The following is a 24807-nucleotide window of genomic DNA, read 5'->3' on the forward strand; positions in this document are numbered from 1 at the left end:
ATGTGCCGCAGCATAAAATTTGGCTATTGGTCAGATCCAAATGAAGGCACCAATGATATTATTTCGAGTCAAGTTGTGTTATGAGCACCGCAAGGTGGCATAACGGGCTCCCTCATTCGAATTCTCAACATGTTCAAGCTGTCTAATCGTTCGTTATACTTACCGTTTACTTACTAACTGTTTTTCGTATGATCTGATCCGATACATCTGGATTCATATAATCATGAATGTTGAAGGCTTAAATCAAGGTTCAGAACGCATATTGGGATTAAATGTAAAAAGTTTTACGTGAGCCATAAAAGAGCTAATAATTAGACAACCCAACTCTCGATGATCGTCATCCCATTTTCTTATTTAATTGAGTGAATTGAAAGATTACGCTACAATGAATTTATTGTAAATCAGAACTGTCTACAATATTATAGTATTGATACAATAAGAGTTCTCACGTATTCAGTAATAAATAAAAAAAAATAGGAAACGATATAACATAACACGCATCACATAATATGGTATAGTATAATGTATATAAACGATCAGAAGAATTTTAATCAACGTTCTGCCTTACTTTCAATATTGTATAGTATATTATATATAATATTACACGATAGTAGGGCGCGAATATATATGATGATATCAAAAATAGTATAGGGATTATTTGATATTATGAACTTAAAATGGTTTATGTCCTATTATTCAGTACCTTATTTATACTACAATAAATAACAATAGAGTCGTGCTAATATATTTACGAAAAATATCATGGACCTTTGATATGTGTATACATTGGGGTATACCTACCTATGTGTAACGAATCCACTATTTATAGGTATACCCTCTACGATTTGATGGGAATTAAGCTCATACTTGGCACGTTGCGTTGCCGCGGGTAAAAGCGTATGAAAGTATAATTAATATAGGTATGGATAATGTGTTATAAAAATATGAGTTTCGGGCGCTTTCGTATATTTTTCGAAGCCTAATGGCTGGGCTGATTGTGTATCGAACTGAAGCCTTTAAGACAAAACATTCGCTCCAATGTCAATTTATCTCAATTTTCAACAATTTCGCAAAGCCAACACATTTTTTAACGGCCCCAACGTGCTTTAGTATATTGGAATAAGCGAAACACTCAAAAATTAATTTTCCATATAAAAAGAAAGTACAATCAGTCAGCATTGGATAAAGATATGCTAAATGCACCAAAAAGATTTGATAACCTCGTAAATCTTATTATCTTTCCTAATTGGCGGCATACGATTATAACCCACGTGTCATACACTAATCACTCCTGCGGGAAACCTGTCGTATCCATGTATAACAATTGAACTTATTAAAAACTGATATTTAATAGACCAACAAGAATGGTGTTCGTTATTCGACAGGCAATTGCGATGGTTCTGTCCTCTGATTCCAGTAACACATCCAATATCACTTAATTATCTTACGATGTTACGAATACATCTGACAGAAAACACAGTTTGCATTCTATGCGATTCAGCATGTAGAAATTCATCCCATCCAACGGCGAATCGCACTCAAGTTTCTCTCACGGTTTCTCTCCTCGTGTAAGTCCTAGTACAGATAATTTTTTGGCTCTTCGGTGGGCTGACCGCATACGCCATGGTACTTCTTCGTGACGAGACTTCGACTGCGGCAATTCTCAATCTCGAGGAAGCACTCGTTGCTGTATGTCATGCCGTCAGTGCCGCAGACAGGATCGTAGTAAGGCGGGCAGATTTTTTGACATCCGCGAAAAGAAAATCCTTGAAGGCATTGTTTCATCGGCACAACGTAGACGTGCTTCCTAGTGTGTGATCGAAAAGAATAAATGCTGGTGAGAGACTGCACTTTCAGGAAACTAACAAGCCCTGGGTAAAAATTTTTTCAAATAAAGATCGGTTGCAATCGACTCACCCGCAGTTATCCCGTTTCATCTCACATTCGTTCCTGTAAAGCTTGTTGTCCGAGCCGCACACGAATTGCCGGTCTCCTCCGCAAACTTGATTGCACAGCGCGGTTGTGCGGCAGTGCTGAACAGGGACTGGAACGACACGTTGACCGCAAGTGTCTCGCCGCAAATGGCACGTTGATCTGTAACGTGTTTCATGATTGATTTACGGTATGACTGTAATGCATGTGGAACAAGCGTAAGATGATGCCTCGATCGCAGCCTTGGAACAACGCCGATAATTGGTTGTGTACAGATGGAACAAAAGTACTCAAAGATGCACTAACAAGGAAGATATCCCAGGCCGATATCTCCAGTTTGATGTGTTTTGTAAGACGTTATAGTAGACTAAAATAGCTATTTATGTGGCATGCCCGTAAACCGTTCCGATAAAGATTTCAGGACGAGCTGAAGGCGAGCCGGAAGCGAGCAGGAAGCGAGTACTGAAATTATCCGAGCCAAAAAACGGTTTACGGGCATGCCACATACAATATTTTTTACGGTATGGGCATTGAAAAGCAAAACGAAGAGTGAGGTTATGTCGCGATCTGTTCGACGAAGCTACTTTATTCGGCAGTTTGGGATGCGTACTTCGAACTGCGCATCAAAACTGCGGAATAAAGACTTTATTCCGCAACTTTGTTCGCTGCCGTATAAAGCGTCACTTTACGGAACGAAAACTGCCACAAAAAGTGGACTTTTCAATGCCCATGCCGTAAAAAGTAACGTAGTGTTAACATATTTTTTTTTTTATCTGCCATTAAACACTTTGAGGTGGTGAAACCACCCGCGAAAGTAAGGCAAGGGGCAATTTAGCAGTTTTTTTTTTAATTGAGAAAATTAAAAATTGTTCATTTCTCCTTATGAGAAAACTTTTCCAGTTGGATTGGTTAAAAAATATTGTGTTCTTGTAGGTGAAACAGTCATATCGCCCCTTGACATGCCTTACTTTGGAGGATGGTTTCACCCCCTCAAAGTGTTTAGTGGCAAATAAAAAAAAAACACGTGTCACTTAATTTTTAATCTATTATAACATATTACAAAAGAAATAAAATCGGAGATAATGACCTATGATACCTTCCTTGTCAGAGTCAGATATAAATGAAGCAATAAACACATTATTATACCTATAAACATTGCCATCGCTTCCACAAACGGGCTCTTCCACAACTTCGCTGCAGTCTTCCGGGCAATTTTCCACTTCCCTCAAGGCTGTGCACTGTCCGACATGAGCCAGCTGGATTCCTTTGCTGAAACCAATCGATTTGGCAATCGTTATTGGATAGTGTGACTGACTCCGGTGCATGTCCGATGACTAGCTGTAAAAGAGCGTTGCTTCAAGTAGTGCAGAGTATAATAAGATCTTACAGACAAATCGCAACGTTGAGTCGACACTGGTTTGGATAGGTGTTGGCGTCACTGCCGCAAACTGGATCATCCTCATCGACGCACCTCTGCTGTTGTTTCATGCACTTGTTCAGCCGTGGTCGACACTTCTCGAAGTCCACCTGAGTCACCTTTCTTCTGGACTGTCTGTTGGTGATTTGACGAAGACGAAGGTCAAACAAACTGGTGAAAAGTCTTACATCGCGTGGGTACGAAACGTCAGTTCGATACAAACCCGCAATTCAGCATCTGCATCTCGCATTCATTTCGATAGATGCCCCCATCCGATCCGCAGACGGGTGTTTCCGGTTCGCTATTGCAGTCCAACGGGCACGCCGTGGGCGAAGATCCTCCGGCAGTCCGTTCCCGAGACATACAGAAGGATATTGGCACCTCGAACACGTGTTTGCTACAAAGAAAGCGGTGCCACCATTATAAACCTTATGGTATCAAAACACGGTCTAGATTTTATCCAAATTAACAATTTAAGAAGCGAAAGCCATTAACTCGGTGGGATAAGGGTATAATTTTAAGTAAGGGAATGGAGAATCGTACCCGCAATTTTTCGCCCGCATTTTGCAAGTGTTCGAGTAGAGGATTCCGTCGCTTCCACATGCTGGTTTGGCACCTCTCCAGCACGATTCCCTACAGTGCCGTGTCGTTTGACAGTGTTTTTTGTTCGTTCGGACAACGCCTTGTCTGTATGGGAGGTCAAAGAAGTGCAAAGGTTAGAACTTTTACAACTATTTTCTGTCACCCTTCACGTCCTCGTCAAACGGCAACTCACCCGCAGGTGAGGAGCTTCATCTGGCAGGTAGACTTGTAGACGTTTCCATCGCTGCCACAAATCGGTCCGTCCAGTGGCGCCAAGTCACAGGATACCGGGCAGTTCTCCCTGTGTGCCGAGATGTTGTTGCACGGACCCAAGTGCGAAAGCTCGATGCCAACTCTGCATATCTCGACCCTCAACATGCACTTGTTCAGGTAAGTACGACCGTCGGTGCCGCAAACCGCGTCCGAATCGCCCGGACAACGATGTTCGCATTTGCTACCAGAAGACCTCAGGCAGGCTGATTTCTCCTTGGCGACTGTCACCCCTGATAATAAAATTCAAATGAAACACACTCCAAAGTTAATTGACTGTCCGGTAAATATTATAATATCTCTTCCGACTTAGTACTTGGAGAATTTTTGCGAGTCAGCAATTTCCAGTTTCTGCTGAAGAAGATGGAGCGAGTTATTAAGGTTCACAGATTTATCGTAATTTTTTTTTCACTAAGGAAATTCCCGCGCCACAAGGTAGAAAGATCAAAAGCGCCTACCTTTGCCGCACATTTTTTTCCGCATGTCGCACTGGGAGGCATAAATGACGTCGTCGCTTCCACATACCGGTTCTCCGCTCGGCGGGCATATTCTGGGGCAATTCGTCGCAGCTTCCGCCACGTAATCTGGAAGCAAAATTATTGAAAGGCGTTATAGTGATTTGCGGGATGGTCGGAAATTACGGTTCGCTCAAACCACTCTTCCTGTAAAAAGATGTTTAAAGCGGTTATTTCACCTGGTAAAGAGTCGCTTTTAACGTCCAGCAATCATAGAGTTCGTCGTACTCTGTGACGGTGGCAGATAACGCTAATTATCATCGACGATTCGTAGCAAGGAATTCAAAGTTGTGTATATGCAAAGATCGCATACCAACATAATTGACAAAAAAAAAGTTTCATAATTGGCTTAGTAGTTCGGTACATGATAGGTATAAGAGGTCAGCCACCAGTAATAAGCATAACGAGGCATGGCATTGCGTGATAGGTATCTCATCTGTTGATAAGTACGAGGCTGAACCATCACGGCCTATTAACACGTAATTATACTCATACAGATCATACGTCCGCGGGTATAATTTCCAATTACGTATCGCGTCATATCTGCGGCTTGATTAACCAATATTTTCGCACTCTCTATCTATACATATATATGTATATCGGTATTCGTTACGTCCCAGCGAGCGTGTAAAAGATACCCATGATGCCTATGAGTATAATCATGAGCTTTGGTTTGGGTTGCGTTGCGATATCTACACCCGCATAGATATATTTATGGTACATGACCAGACATACCATAAATGCATTGGGAGTTGCCTTTATAGATCGAACCGATCTATCGAACGACACGGACGAGCGATCGTGCCGCAGCTCATCAGTGATAGCTATTCAAAGAAGATAGCAATCCCTGGTAGCTTAATCGTATGTTCTGGTTGAATTACTTGCGAGAATTGTGACTGCCTCGTTGACCACGATGACAGCCCTGGACTCGTTGTCCGTATCGCTGGACTTGTGGATCTAGCTGGGAATCCCGGATTAAACTCCATATACTGGAATGTCTGAATACATTGCGATAAAATATTCCGTATGGGTATATGTATAGTGGAATTGCGGAATGCACGTTGGAGCATGAGAATTTCTGTCTATAACAAGTAAATCGAACTTTACAGTAATGGTTTCGCATGTAAGGCATTTTTCTCACGACCTGAATACGAAATATTTTTGTATTCTTTTAATTGTCATTTTTTCTTACGTATATCAACCTGCCACCGCACCGTCATCGTCGTGGCTAGAATTCCAGATGTCCTACAAAGGTTGTTCGGAATATATAGCCCGTACCGTTAACACACTTACTTATTGTTCTGCGAGCGTTATCGTTTTTAGTTTGAATCTGAACACTAATTCTGTTATCATGAAAGCGGTAATTGTTTTACGATACTTGTCATTCAATATTCGACGTGAGTATTCTAGGAAAGATGTCAGCTGAACGACGCTGTCACTGTATCTGCGATAGCTGTTTTTACTTCAACTTCACCGAACCATGAGAGCCAAAGTTTCCTGTAGATTTTGAGCTCTGCAGGTCCGCAGATCGCGCTTGGGAAGCCTGCTAAGTAGGTGTCTTATTAAAATATCTCCGAAGGCACGCTAGTCCATAAAAATACATTTTCAACATACTATGTCAGTGCTTGCAACAACAGTTTCGTGGAAACGGACATTCGGATCGTCCGCTGCTGCCATGTGTATCGGTGCAGCTACCTACACAGCTCGTTAACTGTACGTACCGAACTGTAAACGTTCCGAGAGTTCGAGCAGTTCATAGTTCCGAAATTCAGGGGATACCGTTCATGTGCCATAAAATTATAATGTATATATGTATGTGTGCCAGCTGGCGATGATTCAAGGTACGGGTCAACGTATTAACCGCACTTTAATTCTCGAAAACATCGACATTTCCTGTACATATATACGATGTATATACTATATGTATACATAATATATGTCTTTGCTTACATATGTGTGAATGCATTACAGGCGCCTGCTGGTCTGTAATTAATTACCCAGCGAAGCAGCAGGTAAGCATGACGAATGCTGGTGATTGGTGGCGTGTATCACGAACAAGACAACGTCACTTATGTGACAGTAGTCTGTAGGTGAATTGTAAATATTGCCAGTTCAGCGATCGAGAAGATGTAAGAAATAAAAAATGGGTGAAGCCGTATCGCTAAGGAAATTGGAAGAGAAACATAGCTACACCGTGTGTGCATAGTTATAGGCGTGAGATTCTATTGGGGCGGTCATCATTTCCGGTCCATTATACAAGCGAACTGTGCAGAGAAATGTATTGGCCATAACGCGCCATGCCAGGACGTTACAGGTATGTAAAGAAGAGTGATTTACCGGGACCCCAAGCACATGTCGCTGGCTTCACGGTCCAGTGATCAACCGGTAGGTCAACAGCATTTGTCGCTTACCTGGACCAGCCTGGAGCTAGTATAAGTATATTAGAGTTATGCGTGGATTTATAAGCATATTTAATCGGCTGGTTGTGGAAACCGGGGCTTAAGGTCGTGTAGTATCTACTCTTGCCTTTACCGACCGAGCAAACTTACACGTTTTATTCCTATATTAAATGCTTAATAAGAAGAAGGGTAAGTTTGCTCGGTCGATGAAGGTAGCAGTCCATCTGGATCACGGAAAATTACTGATTCGAGTTAATTCCGTGGTGAGGCCTTTGACTTGGATCGGGTCACGTAACGGTCACAAGATATTTGACTAATTGAATTCGTTTGGAGGGAATCGGGTGCGCTACCGTTCGCGAGCGAAGAAAAATCAGTGATTACTTTTTATTTTTTGTTGTTTTTTTACTGTCCAATCGGTTGTAAAAAGTAGTGAGCTGGCATGTGGAGGAAACCTTGATGATTTTACCTTAATCATTTCGTGTCTGGATCGATATTCATGCAGAGATGAACGAGGCGACCCATTCTAAAGCGACAGAGAACACGGACCGCCCAACGGCAGCTCGAGGACGGCGTTGATCTTGCAAGTCGATAAGCATTATCTCCTGGCTCCGGGGCACCGTTGAATTCCATTAGATTTTTTTTACACCTTTTGTTATTATTTAAGAGATACATGGCAGCGATACCGCGTACATGCACCGCGAAATGACATCCATGCAAAGACTTGCAGTGTACATGTGCCCCGAGGTGAAGTTCGAGTTTGAGTTGATGAATGTCGTTTGGTCAAGTCATTTTGACTACAACGTTATGCTGTTGGATTTTATGGTCGTCGATCATCGATCAGTTGTAGTAAAGTACACTTGTTATTGGATTTAAATTTGGAAAAACCGGATGCATTACACTTCATTGTGTGATTTCGAAATAATAAATTATCCTTACGCAATATAAAAGTCAAGTTGAATGATTTAACGACCGGACTCTGGGAGGTTGTTGTGCAATCAACGGAATCATTTTAAGTACGCGGTAGCAAAGTCAGAAGAGAGAATTTGTCACGGGTACGCGGATGTTCGATTACCCGGAGCTACAACCTGAAGGCATCAAGGTATCCGAATAAAGTCGCACGGTTAGAAATGAATTAATCAATTAGTACTGTCTGACCTCTGATAGGCTAACAATGCCGAGGAAATTGTACACGTACTCACTACTCACGCGTACAATAGTCCGAATCCATCTGCACAAGCACGAGGTGGGGAGGAGAAGCTTTTAACAAGCCATGCAGTAGAGAAAGAAAGAGAATGACCGAGAGAGAAAGAGAGAGAGAGAGAGAGAAACTATTGGCGAACCACTTGAAAGAAGAGATTCAACAATTGTTTAAAAAATGCGCACTCCGTGTTGGAATCAATATTCATAAATTGCAATGCAAATCTTCAGACATTGTCTCCATCGGATCTTATAACAGTGGCCTAGTTGTCAAGATTTCAGAACTCTGTACCAATGTACAGACATATTTTGTTTGTACAAAAATAATCGTTTCATTGTTAGGAATGGGGGGAACGCCATTATCTATTGTTCCATAGGTAGTTCGCGAATACTTTTTCTCACCGATGCGTGTTTCAGCTTGACAATAATGCAGACTCACCTCAATTCAGGTGAAGGCACCCAGTTCAAGTTAACGACGCTATTGCCCATGACGATGCACACTGTGCGTATACCTACCTATAATACATTGTATGTACGTACCGTGTATAGAACATGTGATTTCTGCAACGGCACAATGCGACGAGCGTCGCTGGCTATACCGGTATAGTTACAATCTCGCTTCCGTGTGGGGCATTGTTTTACGGTGATATAAAACTATCAGGACCGTAGCGAGGAAGAGGCGGCTTGGAAGACCGGCATGTGGGGTGATATATACGAGGCAGGTATGGCAAGGTACATGGGGCGAATAAGCGCGACCAGAGACAACACCTCGGAGCTTAACGACCGTGTACTCCGTTATACGGAGGCGGGCATGTAGCTGCATATACACGGATTATCATCAGTTCGCTAATTATCAAGCTCAAAGTCAAAGTAGAGTAACAAGTACAGAGAAGAAGAAGAAGAAGAAGAAGAAGGAGTGGAGGCAGACCTACCTGGAGCTAAGGAGGCCAAGCAAGCTCACTGATAGAGAGCGGGACCGCGCCCTTAATCGGAAGATTAACGAGTGTAACCGCAACGTCGAGAAACCAGCATGGATACAGGGTATTATAGAAAGTAACGCTGCCTCCTGCTGCAGCAACGAACACGGGAGAGTTAGTTACAGAAATGCTTCCAGCAGCACTCGACAAGTCATTGAAAATAAATAACACCGAGTGAAATAACAGGAAATGTATATTTCCTGATCTAGAACTGCTCACGCCATAGACTTGTATCTATCCATAATCTATACCTATAGATTAATCACAACCAAGTGTCCTATGCCCGAGGAATAGCCGTTGGTTCGTCAGGACTACGCCAAGTTAATCCTCCGGTGTAAACGTGATCCGTCAATTGTGACGGCGATTTCCTTGCGAACGAGACGCAATTATAACGACTCGAGATAGCTAACGCTTTTTCGGTTCGCGTGACTTCGCGACGTCAATCAGTCGGATGACACTGCAGGTCTTACTTCGCAGAATACGAATCTCTCACAGATCGTGAATAATTGACCAACTGGGATGAGCCGTTAGCACTTTTCAATGGTCGTAGGATCAACTGGAAAAACATTAACCCTCTACATCATCGAACAACTATATTAGTCCATGTGATTTTTGACGCTGCTGTCATTCTCCAACAACATATTTAGACTCCGTTTTGCATTCTTTAATGACACTTTTACGACCCATTGAATAACTGAATGAGTACGAAAATGCCTCAGCTATTCTGCAGTTTTTGCTCGTTTTAAAAAGCTAACGAAGGTTCCAACGTAACAGTCATATTTACTGCAACGAAGAATAACGCAGGGTTAACTTGTACATCCGGCGAAGGTTTGCAGTCGGTACCAACCAAAGGTTATGCATACATGCGGTGGTTAATTGTCCGTCATTATCCACCTGCGGGTTGTGTTTCAGGGTATTTTCAGATCTTCCAATAGCCGACCAGAGTTTTTATCGCTTCTCGTTTACGGATGACGAATTGCTCGCGGTATAGTAAATCATAAAAGCCGAGAAATCCATACAGCGGAACGAAACATACGGTCTACGAGAAACCTAATTATATAGCTCGACGCAAGTAACAGATACGCGGGGCGTCGGCAAAACTGCTTACAATACATCCGCAAACCGTATAATATATGTACCTATGTGAGCATATACGTATCACCTACATTCACGTGAGTAAATTACAAGTACGCCAGAGAAATCTGGGACGCAAGTCAGATCATAAAAGATCCAAACACTGAAGACTGAATCTACGTGTATTTTGCATGCCCCACGAAGTGCGTTCCTTCATCCAGTGTCTTGCATAGCTACGGTGCCTTCGGGGCGATCGCATGGGTCTCAATTTCCAGACCATGATAGAAACTAATTTCAACATACAGGCCTTAGTACGTCGTCTTATACACACCGCAACGAAGTTCCGACCGCATTAACCGGCAATCATTGAAAGCATTTGGTCTTATTGATGTTATTTGAGAAGCAAGCAAGCAAGTTTTCTGAACCGTTCGTATAACCTGTTCATATCAGACACCGTTAACATTGTGCAATATTGTTAAAGTCTTTTTGCAGGGTCATTGCATGAGACTAGTCAGAGGCAAATGAAGAGCTTTGCAATGACTCGAATTTATACTATTCTACGATGAGACGGTGGACGTTTAGTGACTCTAGGGTGTTGCCGATATTGTTGGCTCGCTTTTATCGACAAGGACTTAATTAGTGCAAGAAAACTGTTTTCCTACAATCGACAAATTTCGAACCAGAGTATCGGGCTGGAAATTTTTGGAGCCCAGCGTGTGACTGATCTGATTCGAATACAAAATATCATCAGACTGATATCAAACCTTGCGACGAACACGGGTACTGCAATTCTTCTGGTCCCAAAGACAAAAGCAAACACCAGACTCTGCCTGCGGGTGCATTTAGGAATAATACCTGCACGCGTTAATGCTTCGATGGGAAATGAAACAGCGTGGCTTGTGCTTGGTCCCGAGCTGTGTCAGCGTCTTTCCCTCTTTCTCTATCTCTCCGCGCGCTGATCTTTGCTCTACTCGTTAAATATTCAAAGTAGGACTGTTGAGTTATTCGAAATTTTTTAACGGTTTACTCCCGGTACCCGTGCGACAAACCGAGAAACAGGAAGCCGGAGGAGCGTGTGCGAAGTGTCGGCATAGGCAAGGTGCGACTATGGTATCAAGGTTTTAAGGCCAAGCAGCAGCGAGGACTGTTTCAGGATTGCCGTTCGACTATTCGAGGCGCAACGTTGCGGATTCTCGGACGCACCAGGTTCGCGGTAATTTCATGGAAAGTCATGGATTTAGTTTAGCGTACAGTTAATCTAATTTACGGAATGATAGATGTGGCCCGTACCATAAGTACGTGACTCGATATGGGCTTCGACTGATGACCGCCGGCTGGTTATAAGAATTCTGATCGTGGATTCGGTCACGATCGTGTATTAAAGCGATGCCGAATTCGAATCCTCTCCGCGAGAGAGAAAAATGAGGAAATATATCATTGGGCAGTTGGAGAAACAATTAGAAATAAGCGAGGAAAGTAAGATTTTGTCCCCACTCTGCGTATGACTTAATAATAGTCAATGTTATTCGTGTTATACCTCATGTGTTTGGCGAAATTACAGATGCACTGTCACAATTTATTGAAGAGGTATTCCATTCGCGATGACGATGATGAAATAGACAGAAACAAGAATAGAAAGAGAGAGAGAGAGCAAAAAGAAACAACAAACAAACAGAGGTGCATATAGAGTAATCAGACCCGAACGAGAGTGATAGAGGTCCAGGAAGACAAAGCAAGTGGTGCGTGAAAAGTAAGATTAGGAATAGAAAAGAAAAGGGGGAATTGTGAAAAAGTTCGAGAATAGGAAGAAAGACGATATAGGCAAAAAATTAGCCGATATAAAAGTGTGAAAATGGGAACAACAAGTACGATGAATGGATCGTTAGAGTCGATCAATGGGAAATTGAATGAGCTGATTGTGCGTCTGTATTCACTCACTTTGAAAACTCTGACAGTCTGCGAGCGGGAAAAAACTATTCACCTCTTTTTCACGTACCACAGGTATTATATGTATATACTCTATACGTATAATTAGCAGGTATCTATGTGTGGGAGTTTCACTTGCGCTCAATTCTCACAACAGAGTAGTATAAAAGACTATAAGAAAACCGCTGGACAATGATGAATATCCATTATTATACTTTCTTTCGAAATAATAATGGACATTCTCTTTAAGGTGACTGTATACTGTAACCCATCCAGATTATCAACGACGCCTAATGAATCTAATTATTATTCCTAATGCATCACACCCATCCCGGTTGAATTTTTGTAACAAGATTCAGCACTTCTAGTTCAGTCCATAAAATACTCCGTTATGATTGAGAGAGAAAGAGGTGCGAATGAAAAAAAAAAAAAAAAAACGAAGAAACGGAAATAACGTTCTGCCGTCGTGCGCGAGTCTCAGGCATAATCAGCTGTAGATGAACTCTCATGGGTGGACGGTTAATTCGTTTATTTTCTCCATCATACTGCTGTAATTAATGTCAATTTGGTGCGAAGAATGTAAGGCGTCTTCTCCTTCCAGGCTGCCGCCCTTTCATCCGACACTTCCAACCGGCTTGCCGATTCTGACCGTTATTTATTACCGCGCCAAATTCAACACTGCTTTATAAGATATTGTACTGCATGAATTACATTTGCGAACGTTAGTTAGTCTGTTAGGTATTTATTAGATTGGGTTAAGGAAAAAGGTTATTAAGACCGTGGCACAAATTAATCTCCCGTTTCTCTTCGATGCACCCGCAGCTTTCTAGTCACAATGACCTAATGTAATTCTAATGTAATTCTAACGAGCTGATTCTAATCCATGTTCCACGGGAAATGATTTTTGCATAGCATGATTGGAGAAATCTTGGCAAGGGTTTGTGTATTTTATTCGTCTGGAGAAACTATCGACAAGAGCGACCCTCTTCTGCATATCCGATCTGGCGCACATGACTTTTTCGTCTCAGTCAATGATATTTTTTATTATATGATATTTTATGATTTTTTTAAGATACATAGTAGTAGAAATGAAACGTTGACAAGTTTCCAAAACAGTCATATTATAGAACTTGTTTCCAAAAAGTGCTTTTTCTTACCTCACTAGCCTCACTCGAAGTAAATAATAAACACCGTGTGAATGGATAATCAGTGCAATTTGTCTCTTCTTCCTTCGGATTTGATATTACATGTTCTTTGCTCGTCGGTGTAAGACAATATGCATATACGCGAGAGGATGTGGAGCGTGAGACCAGAACGCGAGACAAAAGGAAGAAGTAAAATAGAGGTGAAAGAGATGAAAGTGTGGAAAGAAAAGGAGAGGAACAGAGATGAGAGGAGGCAGCGGTGGCAAGGTGTTTTAAATTCAGTGTGGAACGTTTAAGTCAGTGGGTCTCCGGGTCAGCAAAGTAACCCAAGTCACGATGTCTGTACAAAAAGTGTGGACCGCGAAACAAATCCTGATCCTGCGAAGGCCACAAGTTTGCGAAAAGGGTGGATCATGTTCGCGCCGATATTTTAACCGCGTTTCCTTAGTTGCATATTTTTTCGTTACTCATCCCCTGCATCGTTACTTGTGACACGTGCTCCTGTTACGTAGTTGACTATAAAAGGTATGCTTGCATCACAATCGAGATGAACTTCCAAAGTCAGGCAGGTGAATTTTCGAAATAACTGTCAATGCGCTTCAAAATGAAACATACTTTTGGTATTTTGTCTAAACGTATAATATAGAGCTCTAGAGTACAACAAGGACCAGTTTGACTGCTTGCAGAAGCAGAGATTTGAGCTATGACTAAGGCTTGCGGTTTCTTTTGGCGGGTACAACGTTCGCTGATGTCTTTAGTCACCAATTATTTTATTTGGAATGAATTTTTGAGGGGAGAAGTCGCACAACCGGTTCGAATGAAAAGGTACGAGTGAAAATAATCCTTATACTCTCCATCATGACGAGATTTACATCAGCCCTGTGTCCAAGATTAATTTTATATCAAGATAAAGTTTTGATTTTTTCAACACATTGGCAAGTAGTAAAATAGGTAAGGTAATTAAAAATCCGTAATAAACAAGTTGAGCGAAATTTTTGTCGACGATTTATCATAGCTATCGAGGAATGTTTTCAAGAATAAAAATCCTCCCAGCTCAGATCACCGCAATCCAGACACGTCGGTATGATACAGCTGCATGTGAGAGATAACTAGCTCAGTCGAAGGAAGAATCTCGCGCAAGCTATGCAGATATATTGCTTGAATCTCAGTTTACGTTCAACGGTTTATGGGTTCTGAATGCCTACTGGCATAACATGGTCAAAAGTAAAAGAACCACGCAGACATGCAAACGTCTACGTTAAGAGATGCTATCAAAACAGCTCTCATGAGCTCGAGCACGTATAGCACGTACATACGGAGATCAAGTATGCAATGTATATACCTATATAAATGTCAAACGGACCAAGTTCATTATTCATCTCGTACCAACTTCACTACCCCGATTCTCTCTGCGATTTTCTACAATGTATGCAGGTACAGTGTTCACAGGATGTTCGATTGAAATCTGTTTCTCGTAAACAGGAATATACATATATACATATATGTATGTACATATATACTCACCTTGTTTTGGATCATACAAAGGGAGAATCGTATGCAGCCGTTGATAGAATCAAAGGACGCCTATTCGGCGTCATAAGAATGAGAATATAAAATGCCTTCGTGAAAAAATTCGAACACTAGTGGTCGAATTCCAATAAGCACTTTCCTGAGTTTTCTTCTACGTTAAAGTAACGGTCTGAATACGAGTGAAAACGTATCAACATTTCTACGTCGTGTAGTTCCTATCCGGCCGCGTGTACGCATAAGCATCTCTTATGAAGGGATTTCGACCAGTGGGTTTCACTTCGAGGGATAAAAGGAGCTATTGCAGTCACCAGTGCGCACAAAGTCCTACGAATTCAACGTTTCAACTCCACCGTGTCCGCGTTGTGCGTTCACACCTTCGAGCCTTTGGGCCTCCAGGGCTTCGAGGAACCCCTTAACCTCCCCTTGGAGTCTCTTGCTCTCTTTCTTTACAGAACCCCATTTGCTGCAGCAGCTGCCAAACTCTACGTGTCAATGTTCTAATCGGCCCATTTCGTCAATTCCATTGCATTTGCATATTTCATGGATTGTTTCTACAAGCTGTGCGTGTTCCCACGGATATGTTATCGTAAATTTTTTTATCATACGGGATGTGATTCTACCATCTTGAAATTTGCGTTTGATTTTTGTTACCGACTCTATCCTTGGGGACCAGTATTAAGGCGGACGTTATGATCACAGGTGACATAAAAGACAATGGCAGGAAGGAAGATCCTGACTCAATTGGGTATAATGTACATTAAAGTGATGCTAAAACGAGTAAAAACGTAAACCATGAAAATACGCTGGATCTTTCAAATATGACGAATTTATGTCGTGGTTCAAGGTGAAGTCGAAGAACAATGAAGAGGAGAAGAGAAAGACTTTCACTGCGAATAATTTTCTGCATCGAATTCGGCCATGAACTGATTCTTCATACGCATTTATAATGAAAAACGCGAAGTACATACATTATGTATAAAAATTTGAATTACACGAAGTAAATGCTTAGATTTATAATCAATCGACGGTAGTGAGTAAATAATGTATTAGGTATATACGAACCATGTAAACAGCAGAAGAGCAGCAGGGATGCCCCGACGATGTACTGGAAACGCATGACGTTGGGTCCTCGATAGTTTTGGGGTTTGGTCCAGGTGATGAGACGGGGAGAGGAAGAAAAAAAACGAGCAAAAAACCAACAGCACACTTGGAACTTCGCGGGCTCTGGTGCGAAACGAGCGAATGAACGAGGGAGACAGTGGCACTGAGAAGAGAAGAGACGGACAGAGAAAGAGCAAGAGGCAACAGGGAGGGATTGATGCCCTCTTCGACCTCAGCTGGGTGTCGAGGTCCGCGAGCGACTGAAGGAAACAGCTCGACTGCCCTGATGTCTATACCTTGTCCTGCCCTACCCCTGCTCGATCTCCCTCTCTATCTCTCCCTCGCTCTCTGCTGCTCTCCCCGACTGTCGCCTTCTCTCCTTCTCCCCCTCTCTCTTTCTAATCCTCATCTTCACCGTCATCCGTGGTGTAAATCCTCCGGCTCTTGGCTCCCGTGGTGTATTCCCATTACCATTGCCAGGTTCATGTCCACGTCCATGCCATGTCCATATCCAACCGAGGACGTGTTGCATTGGTACCCTGCAATCCTTTCTTCTCCCTTCCCTGCAGCTGAGAGATACTCGCGGATGCACTCTCCTACCTCGCCATGGTTTGGCCGTCGGGTTGCCCGTCCATCCATCATTGCTATCATCCAGTGAACCACATCCAATGACTCGCGATCGAATTCTCTCGCGCGCATGTATAGCGTGCGCTGGTTGCGCCCAATGTTTCTGGGCCACTGCAACGAGCCAGTGCGAACCGGCCATCGCTGGTACTGAAAGTTGTTACTTTATGATGTATGCGAGATACACATACGTAGGTATGTACTATACATGTTGCTCTGTTAAACGCTTAATTGAAGGTAGACTTTTTCGGACCGTTGCACTTCACCGCACAAGTATGTATGTATGCGTTCGTTGTGTACCTCGTTGAAATTTGTCAATTCGACGAATCATTCGAACATATAAGTCTCGGGTCGTTTTTTTTCTCGTTGGACTAATTGGACCGCATAGATCTTGGTGCAAAATCTGGCACTATGAAAATCAACGAGTGATTGCATGCAGTTTCGCCCACTTTAAGTCAAGGTCAATCGTCATGGTTAAATCAGGAGTTTCCATATTTCCAGAGGTAATGACACAGTTAGAATCCGATCATCCATTGGCGTTCTATGTACAACTATAGTGCTTTCTCTATTGGCAAAGGACCATACGTGGTGCGACTGATGAGGACTGCAAATGAACGGAAAGTAAAATAGAATAACAACGATAAAACCATGATAACGACCTTTCCCCGGATAGGTGCTTGAGTTGCTGCACCGACACGATGAAATTCTACCTTCGAGGCAATCAACTATTTTAGTTGGGTTCGCGTAACGACAGTTTAATTGATGTCGCATGGCTAGTCTCGATCGGCCTTTTATACATACAGTGATCTGATACATCGTGGGTAATAGCAAGGTGACCCATATACATGATCGAATTCTCATACAAAGATGCACGGAGGTGCATCTGCGTATCCAATAAATAAGAAAATTTATGTTTCACTGCTGATTTACTTCCATCGTACTCCCATACCTGATCGCAAAGCGATCCACAGCCACCGTTGATTGGTTTCGATAGCAGGTATATAGGTCGAGAAAGCTCTCACCACTGACCCTTATTTTCGCAGAATTAAAGGACGCCGCACAATCCACTGTGTGTGACATATTCGTAAGATTTATACTTACACTTCTTCGACCAGTCGCGACGATCTATCAGATTTCATAGAGGAAGTAAAGAAACTCGCTCAAAGCCCCCTATTAAGTTATTACGAGCCGTAAACTTTCGATGACCAGTTTAACTACGGAAGGAATGCACTGCGCGTGATATGGGAATTTGATCCTTCAATCGGATACAGTGCCATTCCCAATCAGGGTGCAAACCCTAAAATTCAAGACGGCGGCGCTAAACCTCAGCGAAACATTCATTGAACTGTACATCGGCAGGGCGATGTTGCTCGTAAACGAGGTTATAAAAACGACACCTTGGCCGCGGGCCCGGAAGTGTTGGACCCGCCAAGGATTTCGAGGTTTCGAGGCTTCAATTACACAGTCGCGCGAAATGCTATCGCCGCAACTTCTTCGTTCGACCAACTGACGTGCCGTTGGGGGTACATCGATGTGATGGTGCAGTGTGTAGGTATGTACGAGAACACGATGCAGTACCTTATCGGAAGTGGAACGGAGGAACGAGGCGACGAGAGAGAAGGACGGCTGCCCACCATGGGTTGGATCTCGGTGATGAAAAGGGTTATTACCCGCAGGCTGCGATCAACCGCGCTTTCTCGCCTCTCGGCTGAACAGCGATTTGCACGAAGAGCACACGTCCGTGTCAAGTGTTGGTACTGTGGATGCACGTACTAGGCGCCTACCTGCGTGCATACTTATATATGTATGTGTGTATGTGTGTAGGTACGTATGTACCTACGCCCACGTGTGTGGGACCGCCTACAATTCTTACTCCGGCATATCGTGAATCATGGATACATGCTACTTAATATATTGGTATACCGGCGCGTTGCATCTCTACGGTTCTCGAACACAACTGCACTTGGTAAGTCGGCGCAGAACTGCGGGGCGTTAACCTACTTGCACGTTGACCGGGAAACCCTGCTCGGTCAATAAAGTGGGTTTCAACCCGAACAGTATCCCGGTCTTACGTCAAACGCAGCTTCCACAGCTGCTCGGAGATCTTTCAGCGATTAACCAAGGCTTATCGGTCAAGCAGGTCGACGTGAAAGACAAAGTCCTTACGGATTGGAGAACAACGTTGGTATCTCGAATACCATATCTCTAACTAACGTCACCGTACTTGCTCGATCATTGTGAATACAGAAATGGAACGATCACTATCCTCGTCTAAAATGACATTAATGGTTCCTTTAGCTAGAGAACTGGATTTTATGCAGTGCTAGTCTAGGGATCGAGATGGTGAAGGATACTCGGAGAAGGTGCAACGACCTTTTTACATCTTCATCCTGTCAGACCGTTTCATTTCGTTCAAACTTATGACATTGCAGTCGAGTAAATCATGCTGTAAGATGCACCCACGTATCAGCCATCGGACTCATGTTGTTTGTGGTGCAGCCTGATACGGGAGTCTTCTGTGTAGTGCATACATCATATTATAAACGTGCACTGCGCCACTCGTAAAGTATGGCAGTCCCAACCAACACCAGCCCAGCAACTATGTTACGCACCGGTGACTTGTTGTCAGTTGTAAACACATTCAATTAATTTTTGTCTAAGCCTCAATTCGTCCATATTGCAGTTATAGCAGTGTACAGAGTATCCAAGCTGTTAATACTTCACTGCAACGGACAAATGACTTAATATTTTATCGTGTTACTATGGGTTGGATCTTTATGATGAAAACAGAATCCAGTACAGTTAATTATTCAACGCGTTCGCATAAATACAGAAGAATAGAGCAACTTGTGCGAACTGCAAAATGAGGGCTAACTCTAGATATTTCCTAATTTCTATTTATAAAGTAATATCTTTGCATTTCTACTTTTTGGTTGACGTTTTGATCTTCCGCTATGAACGCAGATGGTTTCGTTTTTGTAGCCTCAGCTGTACTCGTAATTGTTTTCAGGATCTTCCACGGAACGGTTTGTGAGTCGTACTTGTTTTAATTTCATTTTGTTCTTCAGTATGTTCGTATACACCGAAATAGGTTTATCTTTGCGTGTCTGTAACGTTATACGTATTTAAAGGCTTGGAAGTTTTTAATCGAGACTAAGTTCTCATCTGGGATTTGATCTTCAGCACCCTCAAGGCCAATGGGACAATAAGACAGTAATTTAAGGTGTGAATGACGGCGATCGTAAATCGAGAAACTTCACTCAGCCTCATAGATCGAGGTACGGAATAAAATAAGAATAAAAGGGTACTTGGTAATTGTTTTCTCAAAGAGCAAGGCGTCGTCCACTAGACTCTGGCCGGTGGTAGGACCATCAATTCGTCTCGTTTAATTGGATTTTGAATAAACGGTACAAACGGCATCAAGTTTTTACTTCCCGGGACGTAGAACATTATACAATCACTTACCGGTTTTGGAGATGCTAATTAAGAGTAAACAATACCAAGGAAAGAAGAGTACAAAGCAGACACGTCATTGATCTACGGTGGTAGCGAGTGATTCGAAACTTTGGAAGACCGTTTCCTCGACTAGATACACCTGAACATTTTAATGTAATTTAACGTACCTATGTATAAACTTTTCGCTTGACTTACACTGCCTAGGCCAACAGTGACGGAGTGTAAGTGGCGTAAATAATGCGAAAGTAGGATACGTGAAGTTCTCTACATGCTAAGTATTTTTTGCATGATCTATAATGCTCTGTCCTTTTTCAGAGTTTCAAGGCATTGTGTAGCGCAGCGATTAAGTCTGTGGTGTTACATTAGTTGACCTAGATTGACGTACAGAATGTACTAAAAATCTGTTGAATTACTTTCAATCCATGGTTTTTTAATTCCGCGTTTCAGTAATCGGTTAGTGTGTCCCATTCGCTTTAAGCTGGGTTTGGCGTATCATTCGAAACACTCGTTCTTAGATCCGAATTCAGTGAATCGCGGAATGGAAATGACAATAATCTGGAACATTCAATTAGTCGTGCTACATTGCCTGACCCATGTAGAAATTGAATTGAACGAAAGTGACGCAGCGCATAGCAAGTTAAAGAATTTTTGAAGCACAATTTATTTACGAAGTGTGCTGAAATATAGATCCGATGATCGTATGATAATTGAAATTGTAACAATAGACCGGTTATAGTTAGGCATCGAGATATTAACGTGCTTACAATGGCAGACTATTAGAATTTCAATTATGAAAAGATCAGAGAAGTCTCATATTGATCTAGTGAAGTTGAGTCATGAGTACTAATAGCTGGAGTAGATTTTAATCCATATAAAACACCCGGTATGGAATATGAGAAAAAAGAAAGAAAAACAAACGGACGCGGATCAGTAAATAACATAGGGAGAGTAAAAACTCGCAGTTAACCAGTCACGTACTGCAAAAATAGTTATGAAAGTGAGTAATTAACTGTGCATGGTATGCTCCTTTAACTCGTAACTTCAGCTTTTTCTGTCAGAACTAGCGCCGTTGCAGCAGCAAAGTATCGCAGCGCCATCATCGATAATATAAACTGCACAGGCGGTCAAGTCCCATGCAAGCTTCTTCCGGCAATTCAAGGAGCGTTCCGACCTCGGCACGGATAGTTTCATTAGTGTGTCAACCACGTGCAGCAAGAAGTAGAAGAGTCAGGATCGAAGGAATTTCCGCGCCTCACGTACCCCGGTGGTCTTCGAGCGAACGAGGCATAACTCGATGATTCAGGTCTTCAGAAAAGTAGTTGGTATAATTATTTTGTCGTTTTCGCACCCGTCACCGTTACTCGGTATATTAATCTTTGAAGTAATTATTTCTATAACAAATCTCGACTGGATTGCAAATCAATCTTCTTAATGATACGTCTGCGGCTATAAATTGAGATAGATACGCGAATAGGAAACGATCAGCTGTTTTACAGGACTCTTATGCTCATCGCCAATGACCTTTTTTGAAATTATGTGTGGATCAGTTGCAAGCACTTGATTTCCACTATAATTTGTACATATGTAAATAAACCTCCAAAGCGCAGAGCAGTTCTTTAAACCAATCGGAATTTTTTGAACTTAAATTTCGTCATGTTGTTACTACGATGTATTTTTAGGAAGAAACGTTGTAGAGAAACATTAGAATTGTTTCAAGTTCAGTAAAGCTGTAATTAAAGCAAGGTGTACTCAAGTCATGGTGTAAACTCAACTAAACTGTTCTCTCCGCCAGTCTGATGTTTCAATATACCTATTCCTTATTTCTATCAGGTTAGGTTAGGTTAGGTTAGATCAAGTTTGACGGATTTTTTTTTTCAACCGATAACTTGAATTGTCACTCCAAACGTTACGATGTCCCGAACATACGAAATAAAATTTGTAAGCTGGCAATCAGGAGTGAGTTTCATAATTACAATTCGATTGTCCTGTTGCATAATGGGAATTCGAGATGAGGACACAACGAAATTCATCGGAGTATAAATTTCGAATTTTAACACCTTTGGTAAGTTCCGAGGTTTTAGCTCAGAACACGCAGCGTGTTGAACCTGCACCGTTAATCGGTACGTCGAGTGTCTATAGTAGCTAGTGGCCCACGGCCGGCGGCCCTACTTTGGCTGAGCCTTGTCGTTCCATCGGCCTTATATTGGAAAACCATGTAATGGGACGATCGGTCGGTCATGCGGTCGCGGGTCGTTCGTTCAACGCTCAAGTCCTGGTTATCCGTAAAAACACACGGAGGTCTGGGCCGATGATCTCGGGACCACACGCATGGCCATAGCTAGAAACTCTTAAGCATACAACTGCTGGACGTAATGATGGCCAAAGGTGAGCTCGAAACGAAACCTATCACCTCTGAAGGGTTATCCACGTTTCACCGTGCATAAAGATTATTTTTTACGTCACGTAAATGATGGATATTATACTTATAAATTATATAGGTCATCCGTCATGTTATCATGAAGTCTGCGCAGTGTAGTTCGTAGAACTACTGAAACTACTACTTGCTATAATACAATACAGAATTTTGGAAAGAATTTTACATTGTATAATGAACCATTTCATGATATGGACGATGGATTGTTGCATGAATTGTAACCTGTACGGCGTTTTCCATTTTAACTGAAATACGCGAATATCTCTGAATAAATATGTTTTATGGAAAATTGTTTAATGAAATTTTTTTAAGGCTTATGTATAGGTGGAGACATAAAATGGTGTTAACAACAACTTGTTTAGCGAATGCAGCGTGGAGAGGCTGAGGTCGCTTTAAATTTCTAGGATAGTTGGTTTTGATGCAATTCCAAATAAAAATTAGTTTTTGTAATTTGGTTCAAAAACTCCGAAATTGTAGCATTGTTGACTTGGAAAAAATGTTAAACCTAGTTTATTGGTAGGGATAAGAGGAAGGTCCTCAGAGCGGCAGTTACCTTTATACCAGATATCGTAAGACCAGTTTTATGATTGAAATATGAATTGTTGTATTATAATATACGGTAATCAGCGGTTAGAATAAAATTTCGTTCACTCCAAATTTAAGTTTTTCCGGTTTTTTGAGAAAGTAATAAATATGCGTGTGAATGCTTATTGGCCTTGAAATGCTACAATTTTTGAACTTTTAAAGCGAATAGCAAAATTATTTTACTTCGGGTGTGTCTCCAGGCCAGCTATGGTCTTATCGACTAACAACAATCGGATTCCTATCAAGAAATCTACGATTTCTATCACTGCTTATAGATATTATGAACACTAAGAGAGTTGTTGAAAACACCATCTCATGTTTCCCGACAAACTCTAGAACTGTCATCAAAACCATTTCCCTGTAAAATCTATTTTATGAACTATTTGACCATTTCATTTACATACATTACTACATTTTTCAACTTTAAATCAGTATCCTTTAAACGACCTTTATATTATTATACTTCTACATGGAGCAAAATCACCCATCTTTCCCCCTTTCTGATGATCTAGTAGTCAGCAAAGATAAAAACAGCTTAAAAGTTCTTATGTCTTAAAATGAATAAGGTTGCTGCGTCAACCAGCATCATTGCAAAAACAGTCTTGTTTCTGACTTAGACCGAGAAACACATAGCACAATAAAAGCCTTTTTCCCAGCTTCATTTATCCGTGCCTTTGAATCAGTTTTTTAAAACTCAACAAATCCACATTTTGTTCTGTATAACGCAAAATCATTACAATACATATATATGCGTTTGCGATCCTGGAGCTGGATATCGAAGCAGTAAACTTTTGTAAGTGCATAATATGACTTCAGTATCAACACTAACTTTCTCTCGAAATACTTTTCTCTAGCGGATTTTTATTGCGTCTGTACCATATTACCACGCAGAATAATTGTTCGAACTAATTATGTCGTCGACCTCATTTGTTCGTGCCGAGTAACCTTGGGAATATTCTGGAATTCGGCATAATCCTATTGTTCTCTGTACAGTACTTCGAGACTTCCCAGTCCCCGAGTCGATTCTTTGATTGTGAATTGAGATTTCGAGATACGAGAATCGAGACACGAAAATCGAGGCTCCGCATCGAGGAACTTGCGTTAACCTTCGTTAATCCTCCTTGGTTATTCGTAGAGTCTGGATAGATGGCGCCAATTGAGCGCGTCGTTCGAGCTGTGTATGAGACTAGTTCGAGCCAAAGTTCGAGCCATCGAATATCGAATCCGCGGACTCGAGCTACTGAGTAGCTGATAGTCACACTCACAGAGAAATGAACAAGAGAAATGAGGTTATTATTTTAGAAACAGAAGAAAGACTCTCGCCTACTTCCTCCCCGGAATCAGCGCCCTCTGTTGACAGCGAAACAGATGGGGAACCGCAATTGCAAGACTAAAGCTACCAGGAAATCCCAAAATTTGAGACTAAATACGTTATTCTTGATGCTGTTCAGTTTAGTTTTCGCTTTATTGGAATCGCCAATGATTTTCTTTTTGAAACTGGATTTTTAAAATGATGAAACGAAATTCGTACGAAGAATTTAGCACATGTTTGCGAAAGTACTCTTACTTCTGTTCAACACCCGGTATCTTTGGTTGCGTTTATACCATGCGACTGAAACACGTTTATGCGATTGCAAACGAAA

General features: G+C 41.9%; 1 protein-coding gene across 1 annotated transcript; it reads right to left on the reverse strand.

Moving 5' to 3' along the window:
• Positions 1 to 1071: 1071 nt before the first annotated feature.
• On the reverse strand, positions 1072 to 16325 carry LOC124407114 (agrin). Its single transcript, XM_046882951.1, has 9 exons — positions 16027 to 16325; positions 4660 to 4785; positions 4125 to 4434; positions 3893 to 4036; positions 3573 to 3746; positions 3320 to 3484; positions 3079 to 3201; positions 1918 to 2094; positions 1072 to 1807 (listed from the first exon to the last, which is right to left on the reverse strand). Exons 1-9 carry the CDS (start codon positions 16079 to 16081, stop codon positions 1576 to 1578), a joined length of 1506 nt encoding a protein of 501 aa, XP_046738907.1. The 5' UTR covers positions 16082 to 16325; the 3' UTR covers positions 1072 to 1575.
• Positions 16326 to 24807: the final 8482 nt, after the last annotated feature.

Source organism: Diprion similis, chromosome 6 (genome assembly GCF_021155765.1).
Source record: "Diprion similis isolate iyDipSimi1 chromosome 6, iyDipSimi1.1, whole genome shotgun sequence".
Classification (NCBI taxonomy): Eukaryota; Metazoa; Arthropoda; class Insecta; order Hymenoptera; family Diprionidae; genus Diprion; species Diprion similis.